At 30.1% G+C, this 20,802-nt stretch overlaps 1 protein-coding gene across 6 annotated transcripts in view; it reads left to right on the top strand.

The window, feature by feature from the left end:
• Positions 1-20,579, top strand: part of Larp4B (La-related protein 4B) — a 139,864-nt gene extending 119,285 nt beyond the window's left edge. For all 6 annotated transcript variants that reach the window (XM_043040609.3, XM_087165819.1, XM_016060829.4 and 3 more), the window contains 6 exons: positions 2,497-2,585; positions 2,704-3,313; positions 5,866-6,068; positions 13,724-14,447; positions 17,213-17,378; positions 17,592-20,579. In XM_043040609.3, the coding sequence (XP_042896543.2) occupies positions 2,497-2,585; positions 2,704-3,313; positions 5,866-6,068; positions 13,724-14,447; positions 17,213-17,378; positions 17,592-17,710 (1,911 nt within the window). In that variant the 3' untranslated portion in view covers positions 17,711-20,579. The remainder of the gene's footprint in view (positions 1-2,496; positions 2,586-2,703; positions 3,314-5,865; positions 6,069-13,723; positions 14,448-17,212; positions 17,379-17,591) is intronic.
• The last annotated feature ends 223 nt before the right edge of the window (positions 20,580-20,802 follow it).

The following is a 20,802-nucleotide window of genomic DNA, read 5'->3' as shown; positions in this document are numbered from 1 at the left end:
GTATGTGGTATACTCGTATAAATTTTATATTTCTTAAATATATTACATTTATACCAACTCTTTTTCTTTCTTTTTTTATACTCTTCGTTTTAGCCGAGTTTTTCAGTTATCCGAGTTAGTCGTGGTCCACATTAACTCGGATAATCGGTACTCTACTGTATTTTTGATTGTTGATGAAGCCGATCATTTTGTGTTTTCACCAGTGTTCAGAAGCTGAACAACTATAAGTTTTTTATTTTATCACAAGAAAATAAAATGTATAAAAAACAAAGAAAAGAGTAAGAAAATGAATATAGTCATAGAAAAAGTTAAAATTATAATATAGTATTTGTCAGTTAAAATAAAACTTTTTGTTTAAGTCATTGCTAACAATTCAAATTTCTCCAGGGCAATTCTAAAGTATAAATTAATGTAGTATTGTAAAGTTGAAACTCAATATTTTTAGTTTTGATGTCAACGATACAATTCAATTTTTCACAAAAACGATTGTTTCCATAGTTAAGTTCAATGTCAACAATTCAAATTTTTCTGAGGCAACTCTTAACCTCTAAATATTATTTTTTTTTTATTTACGCATTTCTAAGTGTCAGTATTCAACCACAAAACAACTTAAAGTCCCCAAATTTAGCATGAAGTTGTAAAATGTAATGAAAGAGGGTCATAGCAATAATGAAAGTAGAAGTAAAGTTAGTACTGTAAAATTAAAGCTATATTTTTAATCAATGAGCCAAGTTCTTCAAGAAGCAGCTGTAGAAGTAGATTTTTTATTTAAAACTTTTTATAGAATTTCTTTAAGAACACAATTGTTAATTTGGACATTTGGCGATACAACACTTTTAGAATTGAAGGATTTGTAACGTCAAGCGCTCAGGTATCATAATTTTGATCTAGTTGCGCTTCTATGTCATTTTGATTTATGTTGCTAAGTTAACTTTCAAAAAATTCTATGGCTGGCAACAGCATTTTTATTTTTTAAGTTGTTTATTTTTTTTCTTTAGAGAATTCGTTATTTTTTTAGCGAAATGTTTTTTAACCTAACAGAATTCTTTGCCGGCTGTTTTCTCTATAAATGAAGAAAATAAAGTAAATATTTAACTGTTGTGAAAAGAATCTTATTTAGTTGTACAAAGTACTTCAGCCAAAATTTGGGAGCCACTTAAGAGAATTATATATATTATATCAGAAGCACGTCATTAAAAGGCAGAATGCTTTGGTGTTTTCAAAACAAAGCAAACGTTGCCACCGGCAGAAAGGAAATACAGCCAAAATTTGGGAGCCACGTTAGAGAATTATATATAATAGATTATCAAATAATGCTCTGTCTTGACCTTTATCAAAAAAAAAACATTTGTATGTTCATACCTGCTGACTTGTACGGTTTCTCCATACAATGTAAAATCTAATTTACGATGAGATGTTGTAGTAAAGCATTTCTATTACTTATTATTTAGATTTGTGTTCTAATAAAGATCAGAATTTTCGAAACAATGTGGTATGCATAACAGTGACTAAAATAAATTTGCTTGAATCACTTAACTGACTCCACAATGTGCCTTGAAAAGTGATTTTTTAAATGTATGTTTTTGAAACTATGCCATTCTAGTGTAGCAATATTAAATGTATTGAGATTTTGAAAACTACATGGAGATTCTTAGTTATAACTGCCAAAAAAAAAAAAATAGAAATGTCACATGAATTTATGGAAAATATGACGAGTCAAAGTGATAACTCATATTCGAAATTATCATATTGTAAGAGCTTTTTAAAACCAAAAGAATTTCGTATCAATGACCACTAATGATGCATGTGATAATAAAACAACAGAGATTTACAATAGAATCTGTGCAAACTGAACAAGTAAAAAAAGTAATGACATTTTTCAACTTTTTTTAATTTTCAAGTAAATAAATTGTGTTAAGAAGCTTCCACTAGTCGCACATCAATATTCCGTGGGCTACATGTAGCTCTGCTGAATTTTTAGGTTTCCTTTTAGTCTTTAGTTACCAATTTTCTTAATTATTAAAATTTTAGTTAATTATGGTTTTGTCTTCATTACAACTGAGTATTCCTTGGGACAAAATGTATTGTTAGAGTTAAATTATATTAAAATTCTTTTCATTGGGCCAATGAAAAGAATTATAGTTCAAAACGATGTTTAAAATGTCTTTTTGAACTATAATTCCTTTTATTTTAAAGAATCAGCCCAATAAAATCTCTGCCACATTGGTTTATTAACTATTGTATTTAGTTTCAACCATTTTGTTGCCACATAATTTTAACGAAAGTAACTTTTTATTTATGTATATTTTAAAATTTAGCAGTTTTTAAAAAATATAAAACTAGTTATTGGCTTGCCTTGTTTTGCCTTATCCTGGTATTTCTTTGTATAATCTTTAATCTCCATTTTTTCTATTTATAATTAGTAATATTATAATTTTTCGCAAATGGGCATTCTCAATTTCCTGTGTCAGTTATTTGTTTTTTTATTTTTTGTAGGTTCTTTCAGTTAATGGCCTTTCTCCTCAGGCAGCTTTCAGACCATTAAATAATAGCTCAAACAGACACAACTATGCATCTAGAGACAAGTAAGTTATACAGTTTTATCAAAACTTTAAGTTATTAGTGCTATTATATCCATTAAATGTACTTAAATTTTGAAGTTTAGTTTTCAGGAAGTTAATTTTCTTTTTTATATTTGTGTAGTGAGCAAAGCAGGTATTTTAACCGAAACCAGTCAGCATCCTATCTTCAAAGACAGCAACTTCATCAGCAGGCTTCTTTTCCAAATATTGTGAATACCAATAATTGTACTTTTGATTATGTGCCCTATGCATCACGATCAAGAAACATCCATAATTTTGGTGTGGACATGAGCTTTTTTACTGCTCCCAATTTGTATTATAACAAATTGCCATCTATTTATCCTGCACACACCTCGCAAACACGGCACAACCCTGTTATAGTGCCAAGAAATCAAGTGGGTATTGGTGCAATAAATAGTCAAGACCAAAGTTACCTCTCGGTGGGGAACAATGCGTCTTTGGCCTATTCCCGGGATTCGGGAACCTCTGCAAATACTTCTTCAAAACAGGGTGGTGAAAATCAAACCAGAGAAAACTGGATGAATGCCAACAGACAACGAAATAAAAGATGGTGGAAAGAAAATGGACCTTCCAACAGTGGTAGAAATTATTCCGAAAACTCTAATGGAACATTCAATAAGTCTCAAACTGAAAATGAAGCTAAACCAGAGTCTCCCAAATTTGATTTAGAAACAACATCATTTCCTCCTCTTCCTGGCAGTGCTTGCTTGGTAAGTAAATAATTTTATTAATCCTTACTGAGTCATTCTATGTGAGATCAATTGCTTTTCTCACGACCCTTTAACTTTCTAGAAAATTAGGTGCACATAATAAAGAAAATTCTACAAATTTCTAATTTGTAAATAATTAGCGTATGGGCTTGCAAACATATATAGTAGTGACTATTTTACTAATTGCAGTAAAATAATATTTTTGCTGCACTATCCTTCTGTCCATCTACCAATTTGTTGCCTGAGATCTCAACATTGACTGTGTAGAGTTAACTGAATATTTTTCAAAATCTTCGTCAATCATTAACTATTACAAGCTACCCGACAGATTTTAATTATTTTTTAGGTTTAATAGTTTTGTCAAATAAATGTATGCAGTTCAAGTAAACTTAGATTACAAAAAAGGTTACTATATGTGCTTGTGTTTTTTTTCGCAATCTAGCGGAATAAACTTATACTTAGGATAGATATTTGAGCAGATGAAATTTAATGGCTATGTTTTATTAAAATATAAATTCCTGAATCTTTTATCCCTACTGTCTGGGTTGATGGGGTGGCAGGTGATAGGGAAAACAATCAGGGAATTTTTTCAAAGTTTTAAAACAATTACCGCTAAATGCTTCATGAAATTTCTGATGCAAATTTAGAGTGTGAACAATCACTTTTTTGAAGTGTTTGAATTGTAACGATTCCATCGTAATTTTGCATCTTTTGATTTATTTATTTTTTTTCACAAATTTATTTTCAGCCTCTTTCACATGATTTTTCAGTTCTGATAATTTTTTCATGCAATTTTATAAAGACTTAAAAATTTCAAAGAATTTTTTTTCTTGGCACTTGTGATTCCATCGTGACTTCACCCTTGAATCTGTCATTTTTCAGATGTTATTTATCATTCTTGACCTTTTCCTCCTGCAGGGTGATTACTCACCTGGATTTATCATATAATATTTTTACATATGATAAATCAGGGAAATTCTGATAAAAACCTAGAAAAATCTGGGAATTTTTAAGAGAAACTGGAATTTTTTTTTTTTCGATCTTCTTAGTTTTACTAATTTCCTTATTATAAATTAATTTACTATGTGTTAAACCCACTTTTTTGGGGGCGGAAATGTATCGCCATACGCTTAAAATATCTTGAACATAGCAATGCTTTATCCAAATTTGCACCATTATATTCTTTCTTAAACTAGAATGCTGCACAAAACTCTCCCATGGAAGTGCTTCCCATTGGTGGAAGTAAAGTTTGTTCGTTTGTTTTTCCTATTTCTTGGTTTCCTAGTCTCTTCTAATGTTTTTTGGGTTACTTTTTATTTGTCGTTTGGTACACTTTGTGCAAAAACTACTTGAAGTAACACATTGAAACATATTTATCCAATAAAAACAATATTCTACAAGCATAACATATTTTCTTCACATATATGTTAGTGTTTTAAAAATAAATGTACCAAAACATTTAAAAAAATAAATTTTTAAGTTGTTAAAATAAATTTAAAATCTAATTATTATTTTTGTCCTATATAGCAGTTCGCGTAAGACCGAATATTTGTTATGTGATAAATATATTATCACAATTTCAAGGAAACATTGGACTACTAGGAAACAAGACGACTAGGTTATGTTCAGAATACTCCAGACTATTTTCTAAAATTGTAAAATATTGAGGAATTAATATAATAATTATACAAATAATAATTACTTTCTAATTATTATTTGTGGATAGTGCCCAGTCTTACCCTGAGAGCAGATTGATACAAAAATATGCTACTATTGTTTTAAATCTTGATTGTTTGTTAGAGTATAAATCTTTTTAAGCTGGTCTAAAAACAATTTTTATGACTTAAATAAGGCTAGTTTAAAAGTATAAAAACATGAGTTTTCGGAAACTTATCTGCACAGATAGTATGAAAGCTCTTCCTTCTTGCTTGGGAAAATGTAATCTGCTGAAAAGCAGAGTTAATTTCGCCAAATTCGATGTACTTATTCATTTTCACCCTTCTAACCACTCTTATGCCCAAGTGTGGTGAAAATGAGCAGCATAAGGATATTGTCGCATTCTTAACTTTTTCTTTAATCTAATCAATATAAGTAATTACCATCAGAATAGCTGAAAAGAAATTTTACTCAATTTTCTATTGAAATTGATTAAAATTGCCTTAAAAAATAATTTACATGTAAAAATTATGAAATATTTTTGTTAAAATAAGAGTGTTCAATATGTTCAGGTATCTCACATAGCCAGAAGGAGAACCTTTCTTAGTATTTAAATTACATTTTTACATTCTTATTTCATTTTTGTAAAAAACTATCTTTATCAAAATATTTTGGAATTTCATATTGAATTTCACAAGAATTACTTTATAATTTGTGTCCATTACATCAAATTTCATTTAAATTTAAAAATGATTTATCCCAAAGTAATTTATCTAACATGGAATGTCTACTGTGTTTAGTAAAATTGTTTGGATTTTGTGTTTAACTTAACTGTTTGTAATTTTTTATCCACATTTTGTTGAATGTTCATTAAGTTTGAGTTCAACTTTTTAAAGGAAACTGTTGATGTTGATGTCTATGAGAGTAGGTTGTCTGATATAGTTAAAGGGACTGTTAAGCCTGCTACACGAGACACTAAAACTCAAACCTCTGAATCTGCTCTGGTTTGCACAACTAAAGATAGCTCCACTATCACTGTAGTTGATGAAGCAGTTATTCCCACTGATGGTGCCTTCACTCCTCCTGCATCACCTGAATCGTAAGTATTGATTAAATTTCTGTTGGGGATTCATTTCAATTTAAGTATAACTTTTCTGAGCCTCCAAAAATAAAAAGTGCTGTGAACTCTGCATAATATTTCAAAACAGATCTGCTCTAACAAAAATACAAAACTTTTATTCTTTCTCTCTTTCAGCTTTCTTATCAGTATCCTATTGAAAAACAGGTAGTCATGTCTTCATAGTTGTTAATTGTAAGGAAATATATGTTTATTCCTCAGGGCTGCCACAGCATTTAAAGGCCTTAATGCTTCAATTTTAAAAATGTTTTAAGAAATGATTAAAACAAAAAATATTAAGATGTTATAAGAGTAGAATATATGAATGTGTAATGTCTCTCACCTTTTTATTTTCGTAATTATATACCAATTGCATTAAAACCATTTTTTTTGTTTCGGGATTGGTCAATATTTAGTGGTACTTCTATTAACATTTTATAAACAAAAAAGTTATGCTATAATAGCTTGTTTCTTTACAACTGCATCCACAAACAGTATGTAGACATTTTGGGGGGGGGCAGCTTTGGTCTCTCTGTTACTCTTGTCAGAGAAAAAAAAACTGAATACAAGGCCCTTTTCTTTCCCGTGCTTACGTATGTTTATTTCTTAGGCATTTTTTTTTTTTCAATAGGATGTTAAGCATCTTCACCCAATTTTCAGGAATTTTTTTCCTCGCCCACACTGGCGATAATATCTGCTAATGTGTGATGGGGCCAAATTTCCCTTAAGAATTAGCTGTTCCCAAAAAGTGGAATTTTTGGGTGAAATACTGATTTTGTGCTCCTTGTTCAATTACTGTTAAGTAGGCAGCTAAGTGTTTCAAAGCAGATATGATGTAAATGTATTTGTATCTTGAAAGAGCCTTTTTCAGCTTTTTCATTGCTCACATTCATATGCATTTAAAACGTTTTCATGGTGAATCACCTGCGATGCAGTTCTTGGATAATATTGTTAGCTCCAAGTAAGGCAGTATTTTAAAGACATTGAAGTTGATAATGGCAACAATTGGAAGAAGCCTTTTATTAAAATTGGCTTGTCAGCCAATTTTAATCGATTTAGGCTTCTTGGATTGTTTTTGTTAAATTAACACTGAGTGATAAGAAAAAATTTCTCATAAATATTCAATCTATGCTAACTAAAGCTATTGTAAGTTTAAATTTGCTTTTTTTTCTGGTTGATATTTCAAGGGCATGGAGTGTTTATTACCAAAATTGCTCATCATTGTACTTTTAAAATTACTAATTTGAATTGATGTTTGAAATATGGAAAACTAAACTATTGGTCAAAACAAATTTGATTTTGCTACATGGCATTTCTGACCCTGAAAAGGACTATTAGATAAAGCCCCATAAGCAGAATATTTTCAAATGTTCTCCAACAGGACTTATTAATTTATACATATGTTCTGCAAGCATTTCACAGCGAAAAAAGTCAACTTTCGTTAAAATTCTATATTTTCATTTATTAAAGTACAGGATCCTACACAGATACACAACATTTTTTTAACCCAAAACAGACTTTCTTGATTTGTTACTTCTTCAATTTTTTGAAGTACAAAATTTTGTTAATGACTATAATTATGAATTGTTAATAAAATGACTATGATATGAAGGTTCGAACATAAAATAAGGGCTGCCTTAGAAGTCTTTCGAAGGGCCCACATGGTGCACGATTTGCAAACACAAACATTCGTCGGTCTGTTGTTCCAACAACTTCTTAATCTCCATCGAAAGCATTTGGTTTTTTAGAAACAATTCTGTCAGCTGTGAATCCCCACAATTCACAAAATTTACAACATCTTAGAATTTAATTCTTTTACGGCTTGCTTTCGCAGGAAAACGCTGTCACTTATTCAAGATGAAATTGTTCTGCGATGTACGTCACAGTTTTAGGCACTTTCTGCTTCTGAGAATAAAGCTATGCTCTCTCTCAATTGTTGTAGTGAAAGTGACATCCAAAACAGTCGCAGAAATGTCAGTACAACTAAATATTAACTTTCATGGAAATAAAAACGATTTATTTAGAGACATATTAAAAGTAACACATTGCACTCTGATAAAATAACAAAACAACAACAAAAAGTAAGAACACAGCATAACTACTACAGATTAAGGATGGCGCCAAGAGGTGCGTGTGCTCGACCAAAAGCAAATGATAAAAACCAGCTTACCACTCTTAGTTTATGATATCACAGATATATGTTGAATGCATGAGAGTAGTACAATGCCAAAAACTGTTTTTACAAAACTGAAAAAGATCTAAACTTTATTACAATTAATCAAACAACGAAAAATCCTTTTTAGTATTTATTTAACTTAACATGCGGGAGCCCCTCTCATGCTTTCAACAAATATAGTGGACAATTTTACAAAGCCTATAAGTTAAACTTACTCCTAACATGTTTAACAGTAAAAAAATTATCATAAATTAAATTTCATAATGATATCGTACGTTAATGTGTATGGGTCAACTCTTTTCAATACATGGATGCGAACAATCAATTGCAGATTGTCACTAAATATATTTAAATTTATGGCTTTTAAATTTAATTCCTTACACTAATCTATTATTTGATTAATCCACATTACCTCTTTAGCAGCATTAATTGCAGTCACATACTCAAATTCCTTAGTAGATAAACTCACAGATTTTTGTTTGAAAGTTCAGCAAAATATGTTAGATAAAGTTTTATATTAAAAAAGAACATATTATTGCACGCTCATATATTCTGTCATTCTTATTATTTTGAGTCACAGTAACGATTTATATTTAATTCCTCAATATTTTACAATTTTAGAAAATAGTCTGGAGTATTCTGAACATAACCTAGTAGTCTTGTTTCCTAGTAGTCCAATGTTTCCTTGAAATTGTGATAATATATTTATCACATAACAAATATTCGGTCTTACGCGAACTGCTATATAGGACAAACAACCCAAATTTTTTTGCCATTTCATCCACTTCACTGTTAGCTGTTGATGACAAGGATGGTAATCTGCAATGATGACAAAGGAAATTTAAAGCTAGAGAATGTTTTACAAACTTTTTGGATGAAAATCTCACCATCCTTTTGGACAGATTCAACGCCTAACAATTTATGAGTTTACCCCCCCCCCCCCCCAAAAAAATTTATTTGAAATTATCACCTAAAAGTATAACACTATTTACTTAATCTTTCGTTTTAGCAAACATATATCATCTAGATAATCAAGAAATTATTGTAAAGTTATGTAAATCAGGCTGATTTCAATAGTGTTATGAATTTTATCTAATGTAAAATTTTCTTTCTAGATCATTTCTTCGTATCTTTCAACAAAATCTTGCAGAATCTATTGGCAAACAACTTTTCTTCTGCAATTGCTTTTCATTTAATTTTAGGCTCAAAATAAAGGTTTTCTTTTTTTTAATGATCCTGGAAATAGATATGCTCTGTGCGTGTTGTTTCTTGAACCAAAGACTGCTTCATCAAGCTTTTCAGTTTTAGCTTCTTTTTTTCCCTTTTTTTTAAAAAAAATATATATTTACTGTCCTAAGGCCTTTGATGAATCCATCTTTTAATAAAAAGCCTCTGTTTGAGCTTTGTTGTATTTCCAATCTCCTATTGTGGTTTCCCAGACTCCAAATTTCAGATTCTTTTTTTCCAAACTTTCACCATTATTCTTTTAATAACCTCAAGCTTTAATTTTTAAGCTCTGGCTTAATTTTTCCACATTGAAACAGCTTTCTTTTTTTGGTTCAGCATTAACTAGCACCATGGTCAGACTTGAAACGATTAAAGCTAAGGTGTGTGATTTTGTAATTTTGTCCCCACAAATTTTCTTTTCTGCACGCTTTTCTTTGCTGCATTCTTTTCTGCTTGCAGTAAACTCTTACAGTGTCTTTTTCAGGGGAAGAAACAGAAAATTCAGTTGATCGAACTCTGTTGATCCTAAACTTTTCTTTCATAGTATTAATCTAAGGCTAGTATCCAACTTTTAATTTTAGGAGATTTTTAAACAGTCTTTATAATTTTTAGGAACTGCAGTAATTCTCAACATTATTATAGGATTTTAATCTTATATTTAAACTTTCAATATTCTAATAGATACGAGTTCTATTATCTAGACATGGTATTAAATTGGGTTTTACTTTTCTACATCACTTACCCATATCTTCATCTGAGGTACTTTCATGTTAATCTGGATGTTCTGGTTTTAAAACTATCAGAACTATGCTTACATGGGTTTGGTGCCCAGCACGGCTTCCGCACCTCTTGTATTATGGTCGAAACGTGCATTGATTGTTTCAACAAGTATACTCCAAATTCTATAACCTTTTGTATGCATTGCATAACCTAATCATAATCCCTTCTTTAGATCTCATTTGAAGTTTATTTCTCAACTGTTTTGGTTGACCTACAAATGCTAAACAACCAAAAGTTTTCAAATAACTGACTGATGGTTTTCTACCACTATAAAACTCAAAGGGAGTTTTAATTTGGTTTTATGACATACTTCTATTAAAAATGTAAGTAAGGCTTCGGCCCAAAAAGCATCTAATTTACTAGATTTTTAATATTCTCTAAGGCTGTCAAGTACACTCAGCTTTTATACCTTCATTTTCAAGAAAAGCACTAAACTCTTTAACAATATTAGAGTTTAAAAAATCTTGCAGATTTCTCTTTAATGGGTAAATCAGTAACTTTTCTGGAAAAATCTTCTGTAATGGAATGAAAGTACTGGCCTTCAATATGAAATGTCAGGCATTGGACCACATACCGCCATTATACTTAAATTTAATCTTCTACCTTGTACTTAAATTTGGCTTAAATGAAATTCTTTTAGATTTAGCTAATTTGCATTTTATATAATTACTATCTGACACAAATATTAGGTAATCCTTTCACATTAAAATTTTTGCTTACTTGAGTTATATAATCACAATTCATGTGGCATCTTAAGTGCCAGATATCTAGATCATTTGACTGAACACAGATATTAAATAACTTCTCATTCACATCACTAACATTGTCAATAACTAAATCTTTATCAGGTTTAGAATAAGTATTAGGTTTAAAATAATATAAGCCATTAACCCTTTTACAATAGAGAATCCCTCTCATTCTCACGATTATACAGAGAAATACAATTTTTAGCAGCCACAAACTAACCTCCAGCTTCCTCTATTCTATTACGGAACCAGAAATAAGATTTCTTCTACGTTAAAAAAAGTAATTAGTCTTAAATAGGGGTGCACAATTTGAGTGAAAAATCACTTACACAGCATGTAGATTAATGAAGGGCTGCACTCATATTTAGTCATGTTAGCGGCAAATAAGATAATGTTTATCTAAACATTAGTGTTCTATGCACCAAATATTTTTATCAATAAACTTAATGACATATTTGCAGAAAATTAAATACTTTCAATTATTTGAATTTATTTAAAACTAAAAAAACTAATAAAAAATTTTTTTTATTTTTCACAATTATTTTATCAAAAATATATGCATAAATATTGGGAGGGAGGATATAAATTCTAACCAGGATGAAAGTACAAAAAATTTTTATAGAGTAATATAGATTTAAATTAAACATTTTAATGAAAGAATTTTTTTTTGTTCAGAAGTTTTTGCGGACCACATGTGGCTCGCAAGCCATAAGTTGTGCACCTCTAGTCTAAAGCATATTTAAATTTAGAGTCGCCCCATCTATAAATAGTTTGATTAAATACCTTAAGTCTTTATTAAGTTAAGTATCTGATTCAATGAAATCCGTGATATAGGTTGTCAATGAGGTGTCTAGTGTCTTTCAAGTTGAGAAACTGTTCTTTAATCTAACAGCAAACAGACTAATTTCTTCACTTGAGGTATATTTAAGTTGAAGAATTGGTCCAGTAATTGGATCACTCTTGCTCTCGTAGTTGTTTCAAAATGCTGCTTGCATTTTTCCTAAGCAGTGGTCGCCGAGATCAAACTTCAGTATTCCAATTCAACACTAAGAAATTTGTATATGTGTGCCCTATCATACTTCCAGAGATATTCTTGACTTTTTCGTTTGAATCTGTAGGTAAGGCAGAATTTTCTTTCCATGTTCTCCAATTTGACAAAAAGTCCAGAGATTCCATGATCTATAACTCAATGATTCTACGATCAAAAGGGGCATCTTTGCTCACTCCATACTAAATTCAATTCTTCGTAATCTTCAGCAGTAGCCATCAAATTCATATATATAGTGATTCAGATTCCAAACTAAACTTCTTTTAAAAAATGTGCATTATTGGCTTTGTCTGCTTCAGAAAATGCTACAACAAAAAGAAAGAATATACAACATAACTATCTTCAACTGGACCTTAAGTACTCTATTGCTACATAGAAGAGATGACGTTATAAGCTACGTGTGAGAAGCCAACAGCAAATGGGGAAAAGGCCAACCAAACACTTGCAATCTATGGTATCACAGACATAAGTTGAATGTATGAGACTGCTGCATCACTAAGAACTGGTTCCACAAAACTGAAAAAGATCTGACTTTTATTACAATCTATCAAAGAAAAAACCTTTTAGTATTTGATTATTTAACAGCAAATTCCATTATTTTACATTAGTGAAATAAGTCATCAGGGTTACCACTCCACAGGGAAAATCTGGAAAATACAGGGAATTAAATGGTAACCACTCAAAGCGTAATCTATTTGATATTTCAGCTATACTAAACTATTTCTTTTACTATAGCATTGGTTAAGTATGTCCAGCTATTTTTACAGCAATTAAAACTAATAGGTATAGTTAGCCCAATATAGCTCACACAAGAGCACAGTAATTGTTGTTTCCTGTTAATGTATTGTGTATAATATGTACAGGGAAAACACATGGAAAAACACTTTTATTGTATCTTGATATATAAATAATTAGTAACTAGTGTAATTCACTTCTGAAATTTAGTTCTTTTTGTTTGTTATAGGACACAAAAATTTATATGCTCAGAGTGGAAATCTTCAGTGGATCTGTGAATTTCCACTTAATGTGTATAAATTATTTATTATTTACCTCTTATATTGCTATTTGTGTAAGGATCTACTGAATTTTCCTCTTTTTTGTATCTCTGCTGTTCTCACTCCTGTCAGCTGCATATCCTTCGAAACTTGAAAATAGAGAATCCTAATTGGGAAAAAATTATGTTTTATAATACTGTGACAGCAATTTTATTATAGAAAGGTTTTATTATGGTTTTATATTATGATTAAGTAGCTGATTTTTTTATTAGTGGTGGTCACTGTACTTAGCAAATTGTAAAAAGATAATCAATGGCTGCTATTGTGTATATTTTGAATCACTTTAACGAGAGAACAAAATGTTAATCACTTAATTAAATGTTAATGCATAGTCCCCATAAGTTAGGATTAAAAAGTATTACAGCCAATGTTACACTTCTAGTAGCACCATTATTTGTTAAACAATTATTTGCTGCAATACAAGTGATGAATTTTTGTCATGAATATGCATGTTATTTATGCTATGTTAAAAAACATGTTGGGAATAACAAAGAAAATGCATTCTATCTTTGATTTGTTTATTCCGAGTGTATTGTTTACTGCCACTCTATATATGCCTATTTGATTGTAAAATTATAAAGCTCATATTTGGTTCATTTTTGTAGTGTCAAAGAGACGGTGACCATGAATGATGCATTAATCGTAGATAACTTTCAAGAACCTGATGATTGGGAAGAATATGCTGATTCTCCCAATAATAGCACTCCTTCCAACACCAGTATTAATATAAACAGTGTTGTACCTGAGGTACAAACAACATTCAGTGCAAGTAATACTCCTGCCTTTCTATCTGTGTCTACAAACTCTATGATGAATGGCTCTGTTACAATGACTGAAAGTGCCACCAGCACTACCTCTTTGCCTGACACTGAACCAATCACAAATGTTCCTAGTGAAATTGTAAATGAAAGCAAACAAACTGCTACTGTTAAATTGCCAAAAGCAAAACAGTTTGACTCTCTGCCGAAAAATAGGCCACTGTGTGATACTCCTTCACCAAAGAATAAGACTCCAGACTCATCCTCAGTGAAGAACAAATTTGATACGTTTAAAGACAGATCATCAGTAATCCCTAAGCACAGTAGGACATTTTCAAATAGTAAAGATAGTTCCTTTAAAGAGAGAGTTAATGACGTTATGCCCCCTACTTCAAAAACTATTGAGCATAATGTATCAAATAAGTGTGCTGAGGTGGTGTGTTCTGTCAAGGATAAGACTTCGAAAAGGGTGCTAGAGTCTAATTCAAACAAAAATAAAACATCAGAGCCAGAGTCATCTTTGTTGTCTGTTAATGGGCATGCTGATAGTGAATCTACTGCAAGCAGTGAAGTAAGTAACTTTGAGTCTCCCTTTAATCTTTTGTAAAATTTAATGCATTTAAGTAAAATTGTTTAATAAGCGTATTTTTTCAAATTAAAAATTTAGGAACATTTAGCTGTAATGTGAAAAGAAAATATTTATTTGCAGCCTTCTTTTTTATGGCTTTATTTTATTTATCTTCAAGGAAAGACTTGATAACAAAAAAAGAGCCATGAATGTTCATTTGTATTCAAATTGCAAGCAAATTAAGCAACCGCTAGCAATTTGATTTTGTACAAAAAAAAAAAAATTTGAAATGTTTATCCAAAGCGTAGTTTAAGATAATATTTGGTTGTTTCTTACACGGGAGAATTCGACTGAAGGTTTATGGTAAAAAAACTATCTGTTTATATGAGAACTAGTCATTTTAATTAATGCAATATATTTCGGATCGTATCCCAAGCCATTGAGATTGGAGTACATAAAAATCCTATCATTAGATCTGAAGTTGTTCAGTGTTTTATTTTTCTTACTGTTCAAATTATATTTCCTTGTATATGTTTGATAAAATTGATTTTTTGTATGAAACTTATTATCTGGTATGTACTATGGTAATCAATGATTGTGTTTCATACTGCCTCAAAAAAAAAATTTAAGAACTTGGATTTGAAATTGATCTCTAGTGTTCCAAATCCATTTTAAGTATATTACAATTTTCCTCATGACTGTCAGAAGTCATGAGGTTTAGGATATGAAAAATAGATGCCTTTAAAATTGTTTGTTTGTATCTTAAGCAATATCTGAAAAAAAGTTTTAGCAAAATGCTAAAATGCCATTAGGCTTATAAAATTACTTTATATCAAACAAGTACTGTAAGTTATCTGACAAAGAATAGCTTAATGTACAAGAATATCAAAAAGAATACCTATAACAAAAAAAAAACACATTTATTATTTATCAAAACATTTTGGTTTATACATTTTGGTTTTCGTGAACGCTAGCGTCATGGTTCTTCTTGTGAAAGATATTTAGATTTTTTCTCCTTGTTTGATCAAGTTTTTTTCATGAATGTTAGCGTCATGGTTTTTCGCGGAAGCTTTTTTTTAATGGAATTTAGTAAAATCCTTTAGCGAAAATGCTTTGTTGAATTTTAGCATTTTTGAGGGGTCTTTTCGCATTTTGCGAAAAAAGCTACTGTAGCGGAAACCCTGCCTTAGACACTACATACAGATGAATTAGTTGAATCTTATACGGGGTGCATAGCATTTTTTTAAAGCTGCTTATTTTCGTTTTTTAAAAACTCTTTTAAAGGTGTTTTTTTTTTTTTCAGTGGGTGTTTTTAAAAAGTGCTGAATTTTCCCTTTTTCCTTTACCTTGTTGGTTTTCGCTACAGATTATGCAAAAAGCCACAGTTCACATTGTTCTATCCAACGTTTTCCAATTAATTCAATCTATTTCGGCGTATTGTCAGTCAGTAGCGTATGGAAACGCCATTCATTTTACATAATGTCAAAACAATGCCATTTTTTTAGTGCTTAAAAGGTGCTTATTTTTTGTTGAATAATTTGGCTATGCACCCTGTTATATACATAGCTGCCAACTCTTCTCGATTTTTCCAGTTTCTACTGGTTTAATTAAAATTCTCCTGGTTTTACTACATTTAAGAAAACTCAGTTAAGTTTCCTAAAAAAATCCCTGTAGAAATAGAATTTTTGTAGGGATTATTGCTTGAGTATTTAAACTATCTTTGACAAATTAAATGCATAACATTTCAAGTGGATTTAAAGCATAACTGGGAAATATTGCAATTTTTCTATTTTTTGAAATCCCTAAAATTCACTTTGTGTAAATTATATAATACATTATGCAAAAATTATGAAATTTGTATTTCTTAAAATCAATATTTTCCTATCCATGTTAGCATATATATATATATATATATATATATATATATATATATATATATATATATATATATATATATATATATATATATATGTGCTAAGTTCAAAATGAAGATAAAACAAAGGAAAATTATAGACCTATGAAGAAAATGGGGGAAATAATGAAAAAAAATAAACAACTGATTCAGAAAAATGATGAAATTTTTTTGAAAAAACCGGAAAATAAAAGATAATCTTTTCATCAGCCCACACGATTATATCTTCAAAAAAGAGTGCTTTCTGATATGGTATCAATGTAGCTAAAGCAAAATATATTAATACAATAGTGTGAGGAGCATTTTTGTACTTATTATGTTCTATTTTATTTGTTGTAATTTTTGTAAAAAAAAAAAAAAAAAAAAATTTTGAGTGCTCACACTATTGTATTAATATGTTTTGCTTTGACTGTATTAATACAATATCAGAAAGCACTCTTTTTTGCGGATTTTCCCCCATTGTTATTTTCCCCTTTTTTCTTTTTTTTTCATGTGTCTATAATTTTCCTTTGTTTTATCTTCATTTTGAACTTATCTAATGAGTTCTGTTTACTTGCAGCTTATCCGCAATAAATGAAACTTATTGTTTTTCTTAACTTTCTTCATGTTTTCTTGTATTTATTTTGTTTCGTGTATATATATATATGTCAATTGCTCGTTAGTCTTGGACGACAAATGTGTATGTATTTTTATTTAATTCAAACATATTAGAGTAAATTTGTATTATATTTTTATTAAATTCCTGAAAGCTTCTAAAAGTTGACTTCAATTCATCTTATGTGTTAGCCTATTGGATACACGAATCATAAATAAAGTAAAAATATATATTTTAAAAGATTGTAATGCTTTCTTATAGGATGAAAAACCCTTCAGAAAATTAACCTATTCTGAAGTTGCTATGCGTGCCAAAGAAAAGGTAGAGAAAATTGCACAAGAACTTAAAGAAAAAGAACGACAAGAAGCCATGGTACGCCAACACAGGCAGCAGGATGTAGTCACTCAGAATAGACAACCGGCACCTCGTAAGTTTTTATTTTTACTTAAAGTATTTCATAGTTAGTTTTTTTTTTAAAAAAAAAAAGACAAATTATTAGTGTGAAACACCACTGATACTGTTCTTGATTACTTTGTTATTATTTTCTTTCAAATCATCTGCTCATTTTATTACTGAATTATATGATTTATTTTAAGTATTTGTGATATACCACTTTTAATGGATTTTTCTGTTTTCTTAGGTGGACCTTTCAGAGAATTTCCCAGAGGACGAATTGTTGAAGCCCGTCCGGGTTCGAAAGAATGGAAAGAACGAAGAAAACCTGCCAGAGCCATATCTCTTCCAGCAACTGGGCAATAAAAACTGCCAATATAACCCTTCTATAATAATGAAGGCTCATGACATGCATAAATAAACAAATTGTGATTTATTTTGACTCAATGGCAGAAAATTAACTGTTTCCTCACAAGTGAAGTGTTTAGCTTGCTGTATTAACTTCCTGTGAGAAATTGCTTCACAACTGTTGGCTCTTAGTTTTGTATTTGGATATGTTGACAAGCTCAGTTTTTAAGAGTTTTGATTGAAATGAAAGTTTAAAAAATGTCTAGGTGCTACCATCAGAATCCAGCAAAAAAGAGTCCATCAGTAATGTGAGGCATTTGTAAATAGAGAATTGGGAGAAATTATTTTCCTTATCAAGGTGCCTCCATAACAATACTTGATGAGATTATTTAAGCACTTGGGACTTACAACTAGATCTATCACTGTGCTGTAGCAAATGATGCGCAAATGCAAAATTAAATTATGAAAAAAGAAAGTTTTTGTTTTCCTATGTTACTAAGTTGATTGGAAGGAGCTTCCATCTTTATCATTGGTGCTGTTGCGCTAAAATTAAAACACCTGTACTCCACTTGGACATAGTTATGCTGTATCCAATGTAGGATCTAAAATTTATTTGGAATATTTAATTTGTCACATATCTATTTAAAGTTGTTTTGTTTGTTGACAGGTTTGGAAATTTAACTTACTCTCATGTGTTATTCATTGAAAGAAGAAAAACATTGGGAGGGTAATCCTGGACTAAAGCATTAATCATGTGGCTGTTTTGAAATATGCCGCATGCTGACTCTTGTATTGTGATTTCTAGTCCAAATTTATGCATTTGTTGCATCGGCATAATGTGAAATCAAAAAATGTGAAAGCCAAACAAATGAAGACTTATAAAGTGTAAATTTGTTATCGTTTTTTCGTAAAACTTTGTCGAACTTATTTCCCCCTTAGGGTTATAGAGACCCATATGTGATAATATATGCCTTAATTAAGTGTGGGGATATCTTTTGTGAATTATTAATAACTTCAAATACATGTGTAACTTGTAATTGCTTGTATGAAAAGGACTGTGTAGGTTGTGGTTCTGTATGATTGTATGCTCTGAGTATTTTTCCCCCCTGTTTGAGTTGCAGTTCTTAAGCTATTGTGTGGATCAATTTTTTTCACTAAATTATCATCCATCTTTTGCTATTTGGTGTCTCACAGCTTGATAACTGCAAGTTTGTTTGTTTTTTTTTCAACTGATCTTTTTTCCCTTTTACTTTCGTGTGACATTCATTTTGAAACATTTTATGTGAATATTTATACTCCAGCAGTGTGGAGGGTCCACATGTTTTTTTTTCCCTGCTGGATCCCCTTCCCCTTTTAATGTACTTATTAAAACATAAATTGAATTTGTGTGATTGTGCGAATATGTAAAAAAAAGTTTCAGATATTGATTGATAACTCACCATTACCTAAATGCTGCTATTCTGATTGCTTTACTTGAGCTGTAACAAAGCAGTATTGTACATAATGAACCATAGCAAGATTTATGACAAAAAAAATTATAGCTGCTAGTGTGTTATCTTCTGCACTGCAGGGATTCTAGTGAGACAGATAGTCGCAGCAGATGAACGTAGCAGTTTCCTCTATATAAGAGATTATACCTGCATTATCATAAACAATAGTAATGCAGTGCTTTTTCTAACCCATCATTGTCAGTAATTGACATTATTGTAGCTAAAAGAAAATTTGATTATTTTTTTACTTCAAAAGGACAATAATCTGTTTATACCATTAGTTGCTTTAAAACGAAAAACAAAGATCATAATCTCAAATCTCATTTGTGTATTTATAGTACCAAAGAAGGGGTTAAGCAAATTGTTAGCTGACTAATAAGCAGCAATTGTATCTGCAATATAGCATTTTGCTACTCGGAAGAGAAAAAAATAAATCGTTGTTAAATGTAAATCACTGCTTATGGTGTTGCACAAATCTGCTTGTATCTACATTGACTGACAAATCATCTAGCTTTGGGAAAGAGACAAAAATAAAAGATCATAGCAATGTTGTGCTTTAAATATATCATATTTGTTTTAAATTTCTCTGGACTTGGAAGAAATGTGTTTTGTTAAAAATGAATTTTAATATTTTGAGAAACACCTTTTTGTAGTAGTTTACCATTTCATGAATCCAATGAAACATCTATGCAATATAAACTTAAAAGCTTACGGATGCATGCTTCAACTTGTATGCCATGTGGAAAGTTATTTGTTTCAATCCAATGGCTGTATGTTGCCCTCAGGTTTTCATGATACAAAATAGAAAAAGTAAAACCATAAAGAAATAAACTTACATATTTCCTATTCTATGTTATTTTTATATACACAGCCATATTCGAATTTATTGGGTGACTTTTGTTTATCAATGTTTTGTCTTAAAATTATATTAGCTGAATATAACATAGTTTATTTAGTGTGTTATCACCAACTAGACTGTCATAATTTCATATCAAAATTCAACATTATTTGCTTTGCATATTACAAATTTAGAATACAGTTTCATTAGTTTGGTTTGCAAAGATAAATCCACAGCTAACATTGGGTGTAAAAAAAAAAGATAATATTTAAATTGTTCCGAAATTTAATCTTTTTTTTTAATATTCCTAATTTAAATGTTATCTCCTTACATGTTTGACATAGCTGTTTTAGGAGACACTACTGAATAAATCGGCTGTATTTTTATTTGTTGTGTTAGGTTTTTAACTTGGCTGTACAGAATTCTTTCTTATTGCGTACTTATTCATCAATAATGATAAAGTGTGAATTTATCCATATTTGACTGATTGAATAGGAAATATATATATAAAATTCTTCAAAGAAATACCTGAATAACTAAATAAATATTATCGGATTTCTGTTGTGTGTTTTTATTTGTTTATAACCTTGTTGTGTTCAGTAGAATAGTTTAGAAATTGACACAGGGGACATAATTGTGTTTTTTCACAGTCATCAGCACACTTAAATCGTATAATCATTATATATAAGTTATAACTTGTGAAAAGCAATATTTTCGGTATATTTTACTTTCACAATTGAAAATATAAAAATGCTATATAATAAGTTTGAATTAAGTTATAT

Source organism: Parasteatoda tepidariorum, chromosome 6, assembly GCF_982258835.1.
Source record: "Parasteatoda tepidariorum strain Cologne lab strain chromosome 6, Ptep-v5.0, whole genome shotgun sequence".
NCBI classification, from domain to species: Eukaryota; Metazoa; Arthropoda; class Arachnida; order Araneae; family Theridiidae; genus Parasteatoda; species Parasteatoda tepidariorum.
Note: the sequence above shows the minus strand (reverse complement) of the source record. Positions and strands in the feature narration are given on the sequence as shown.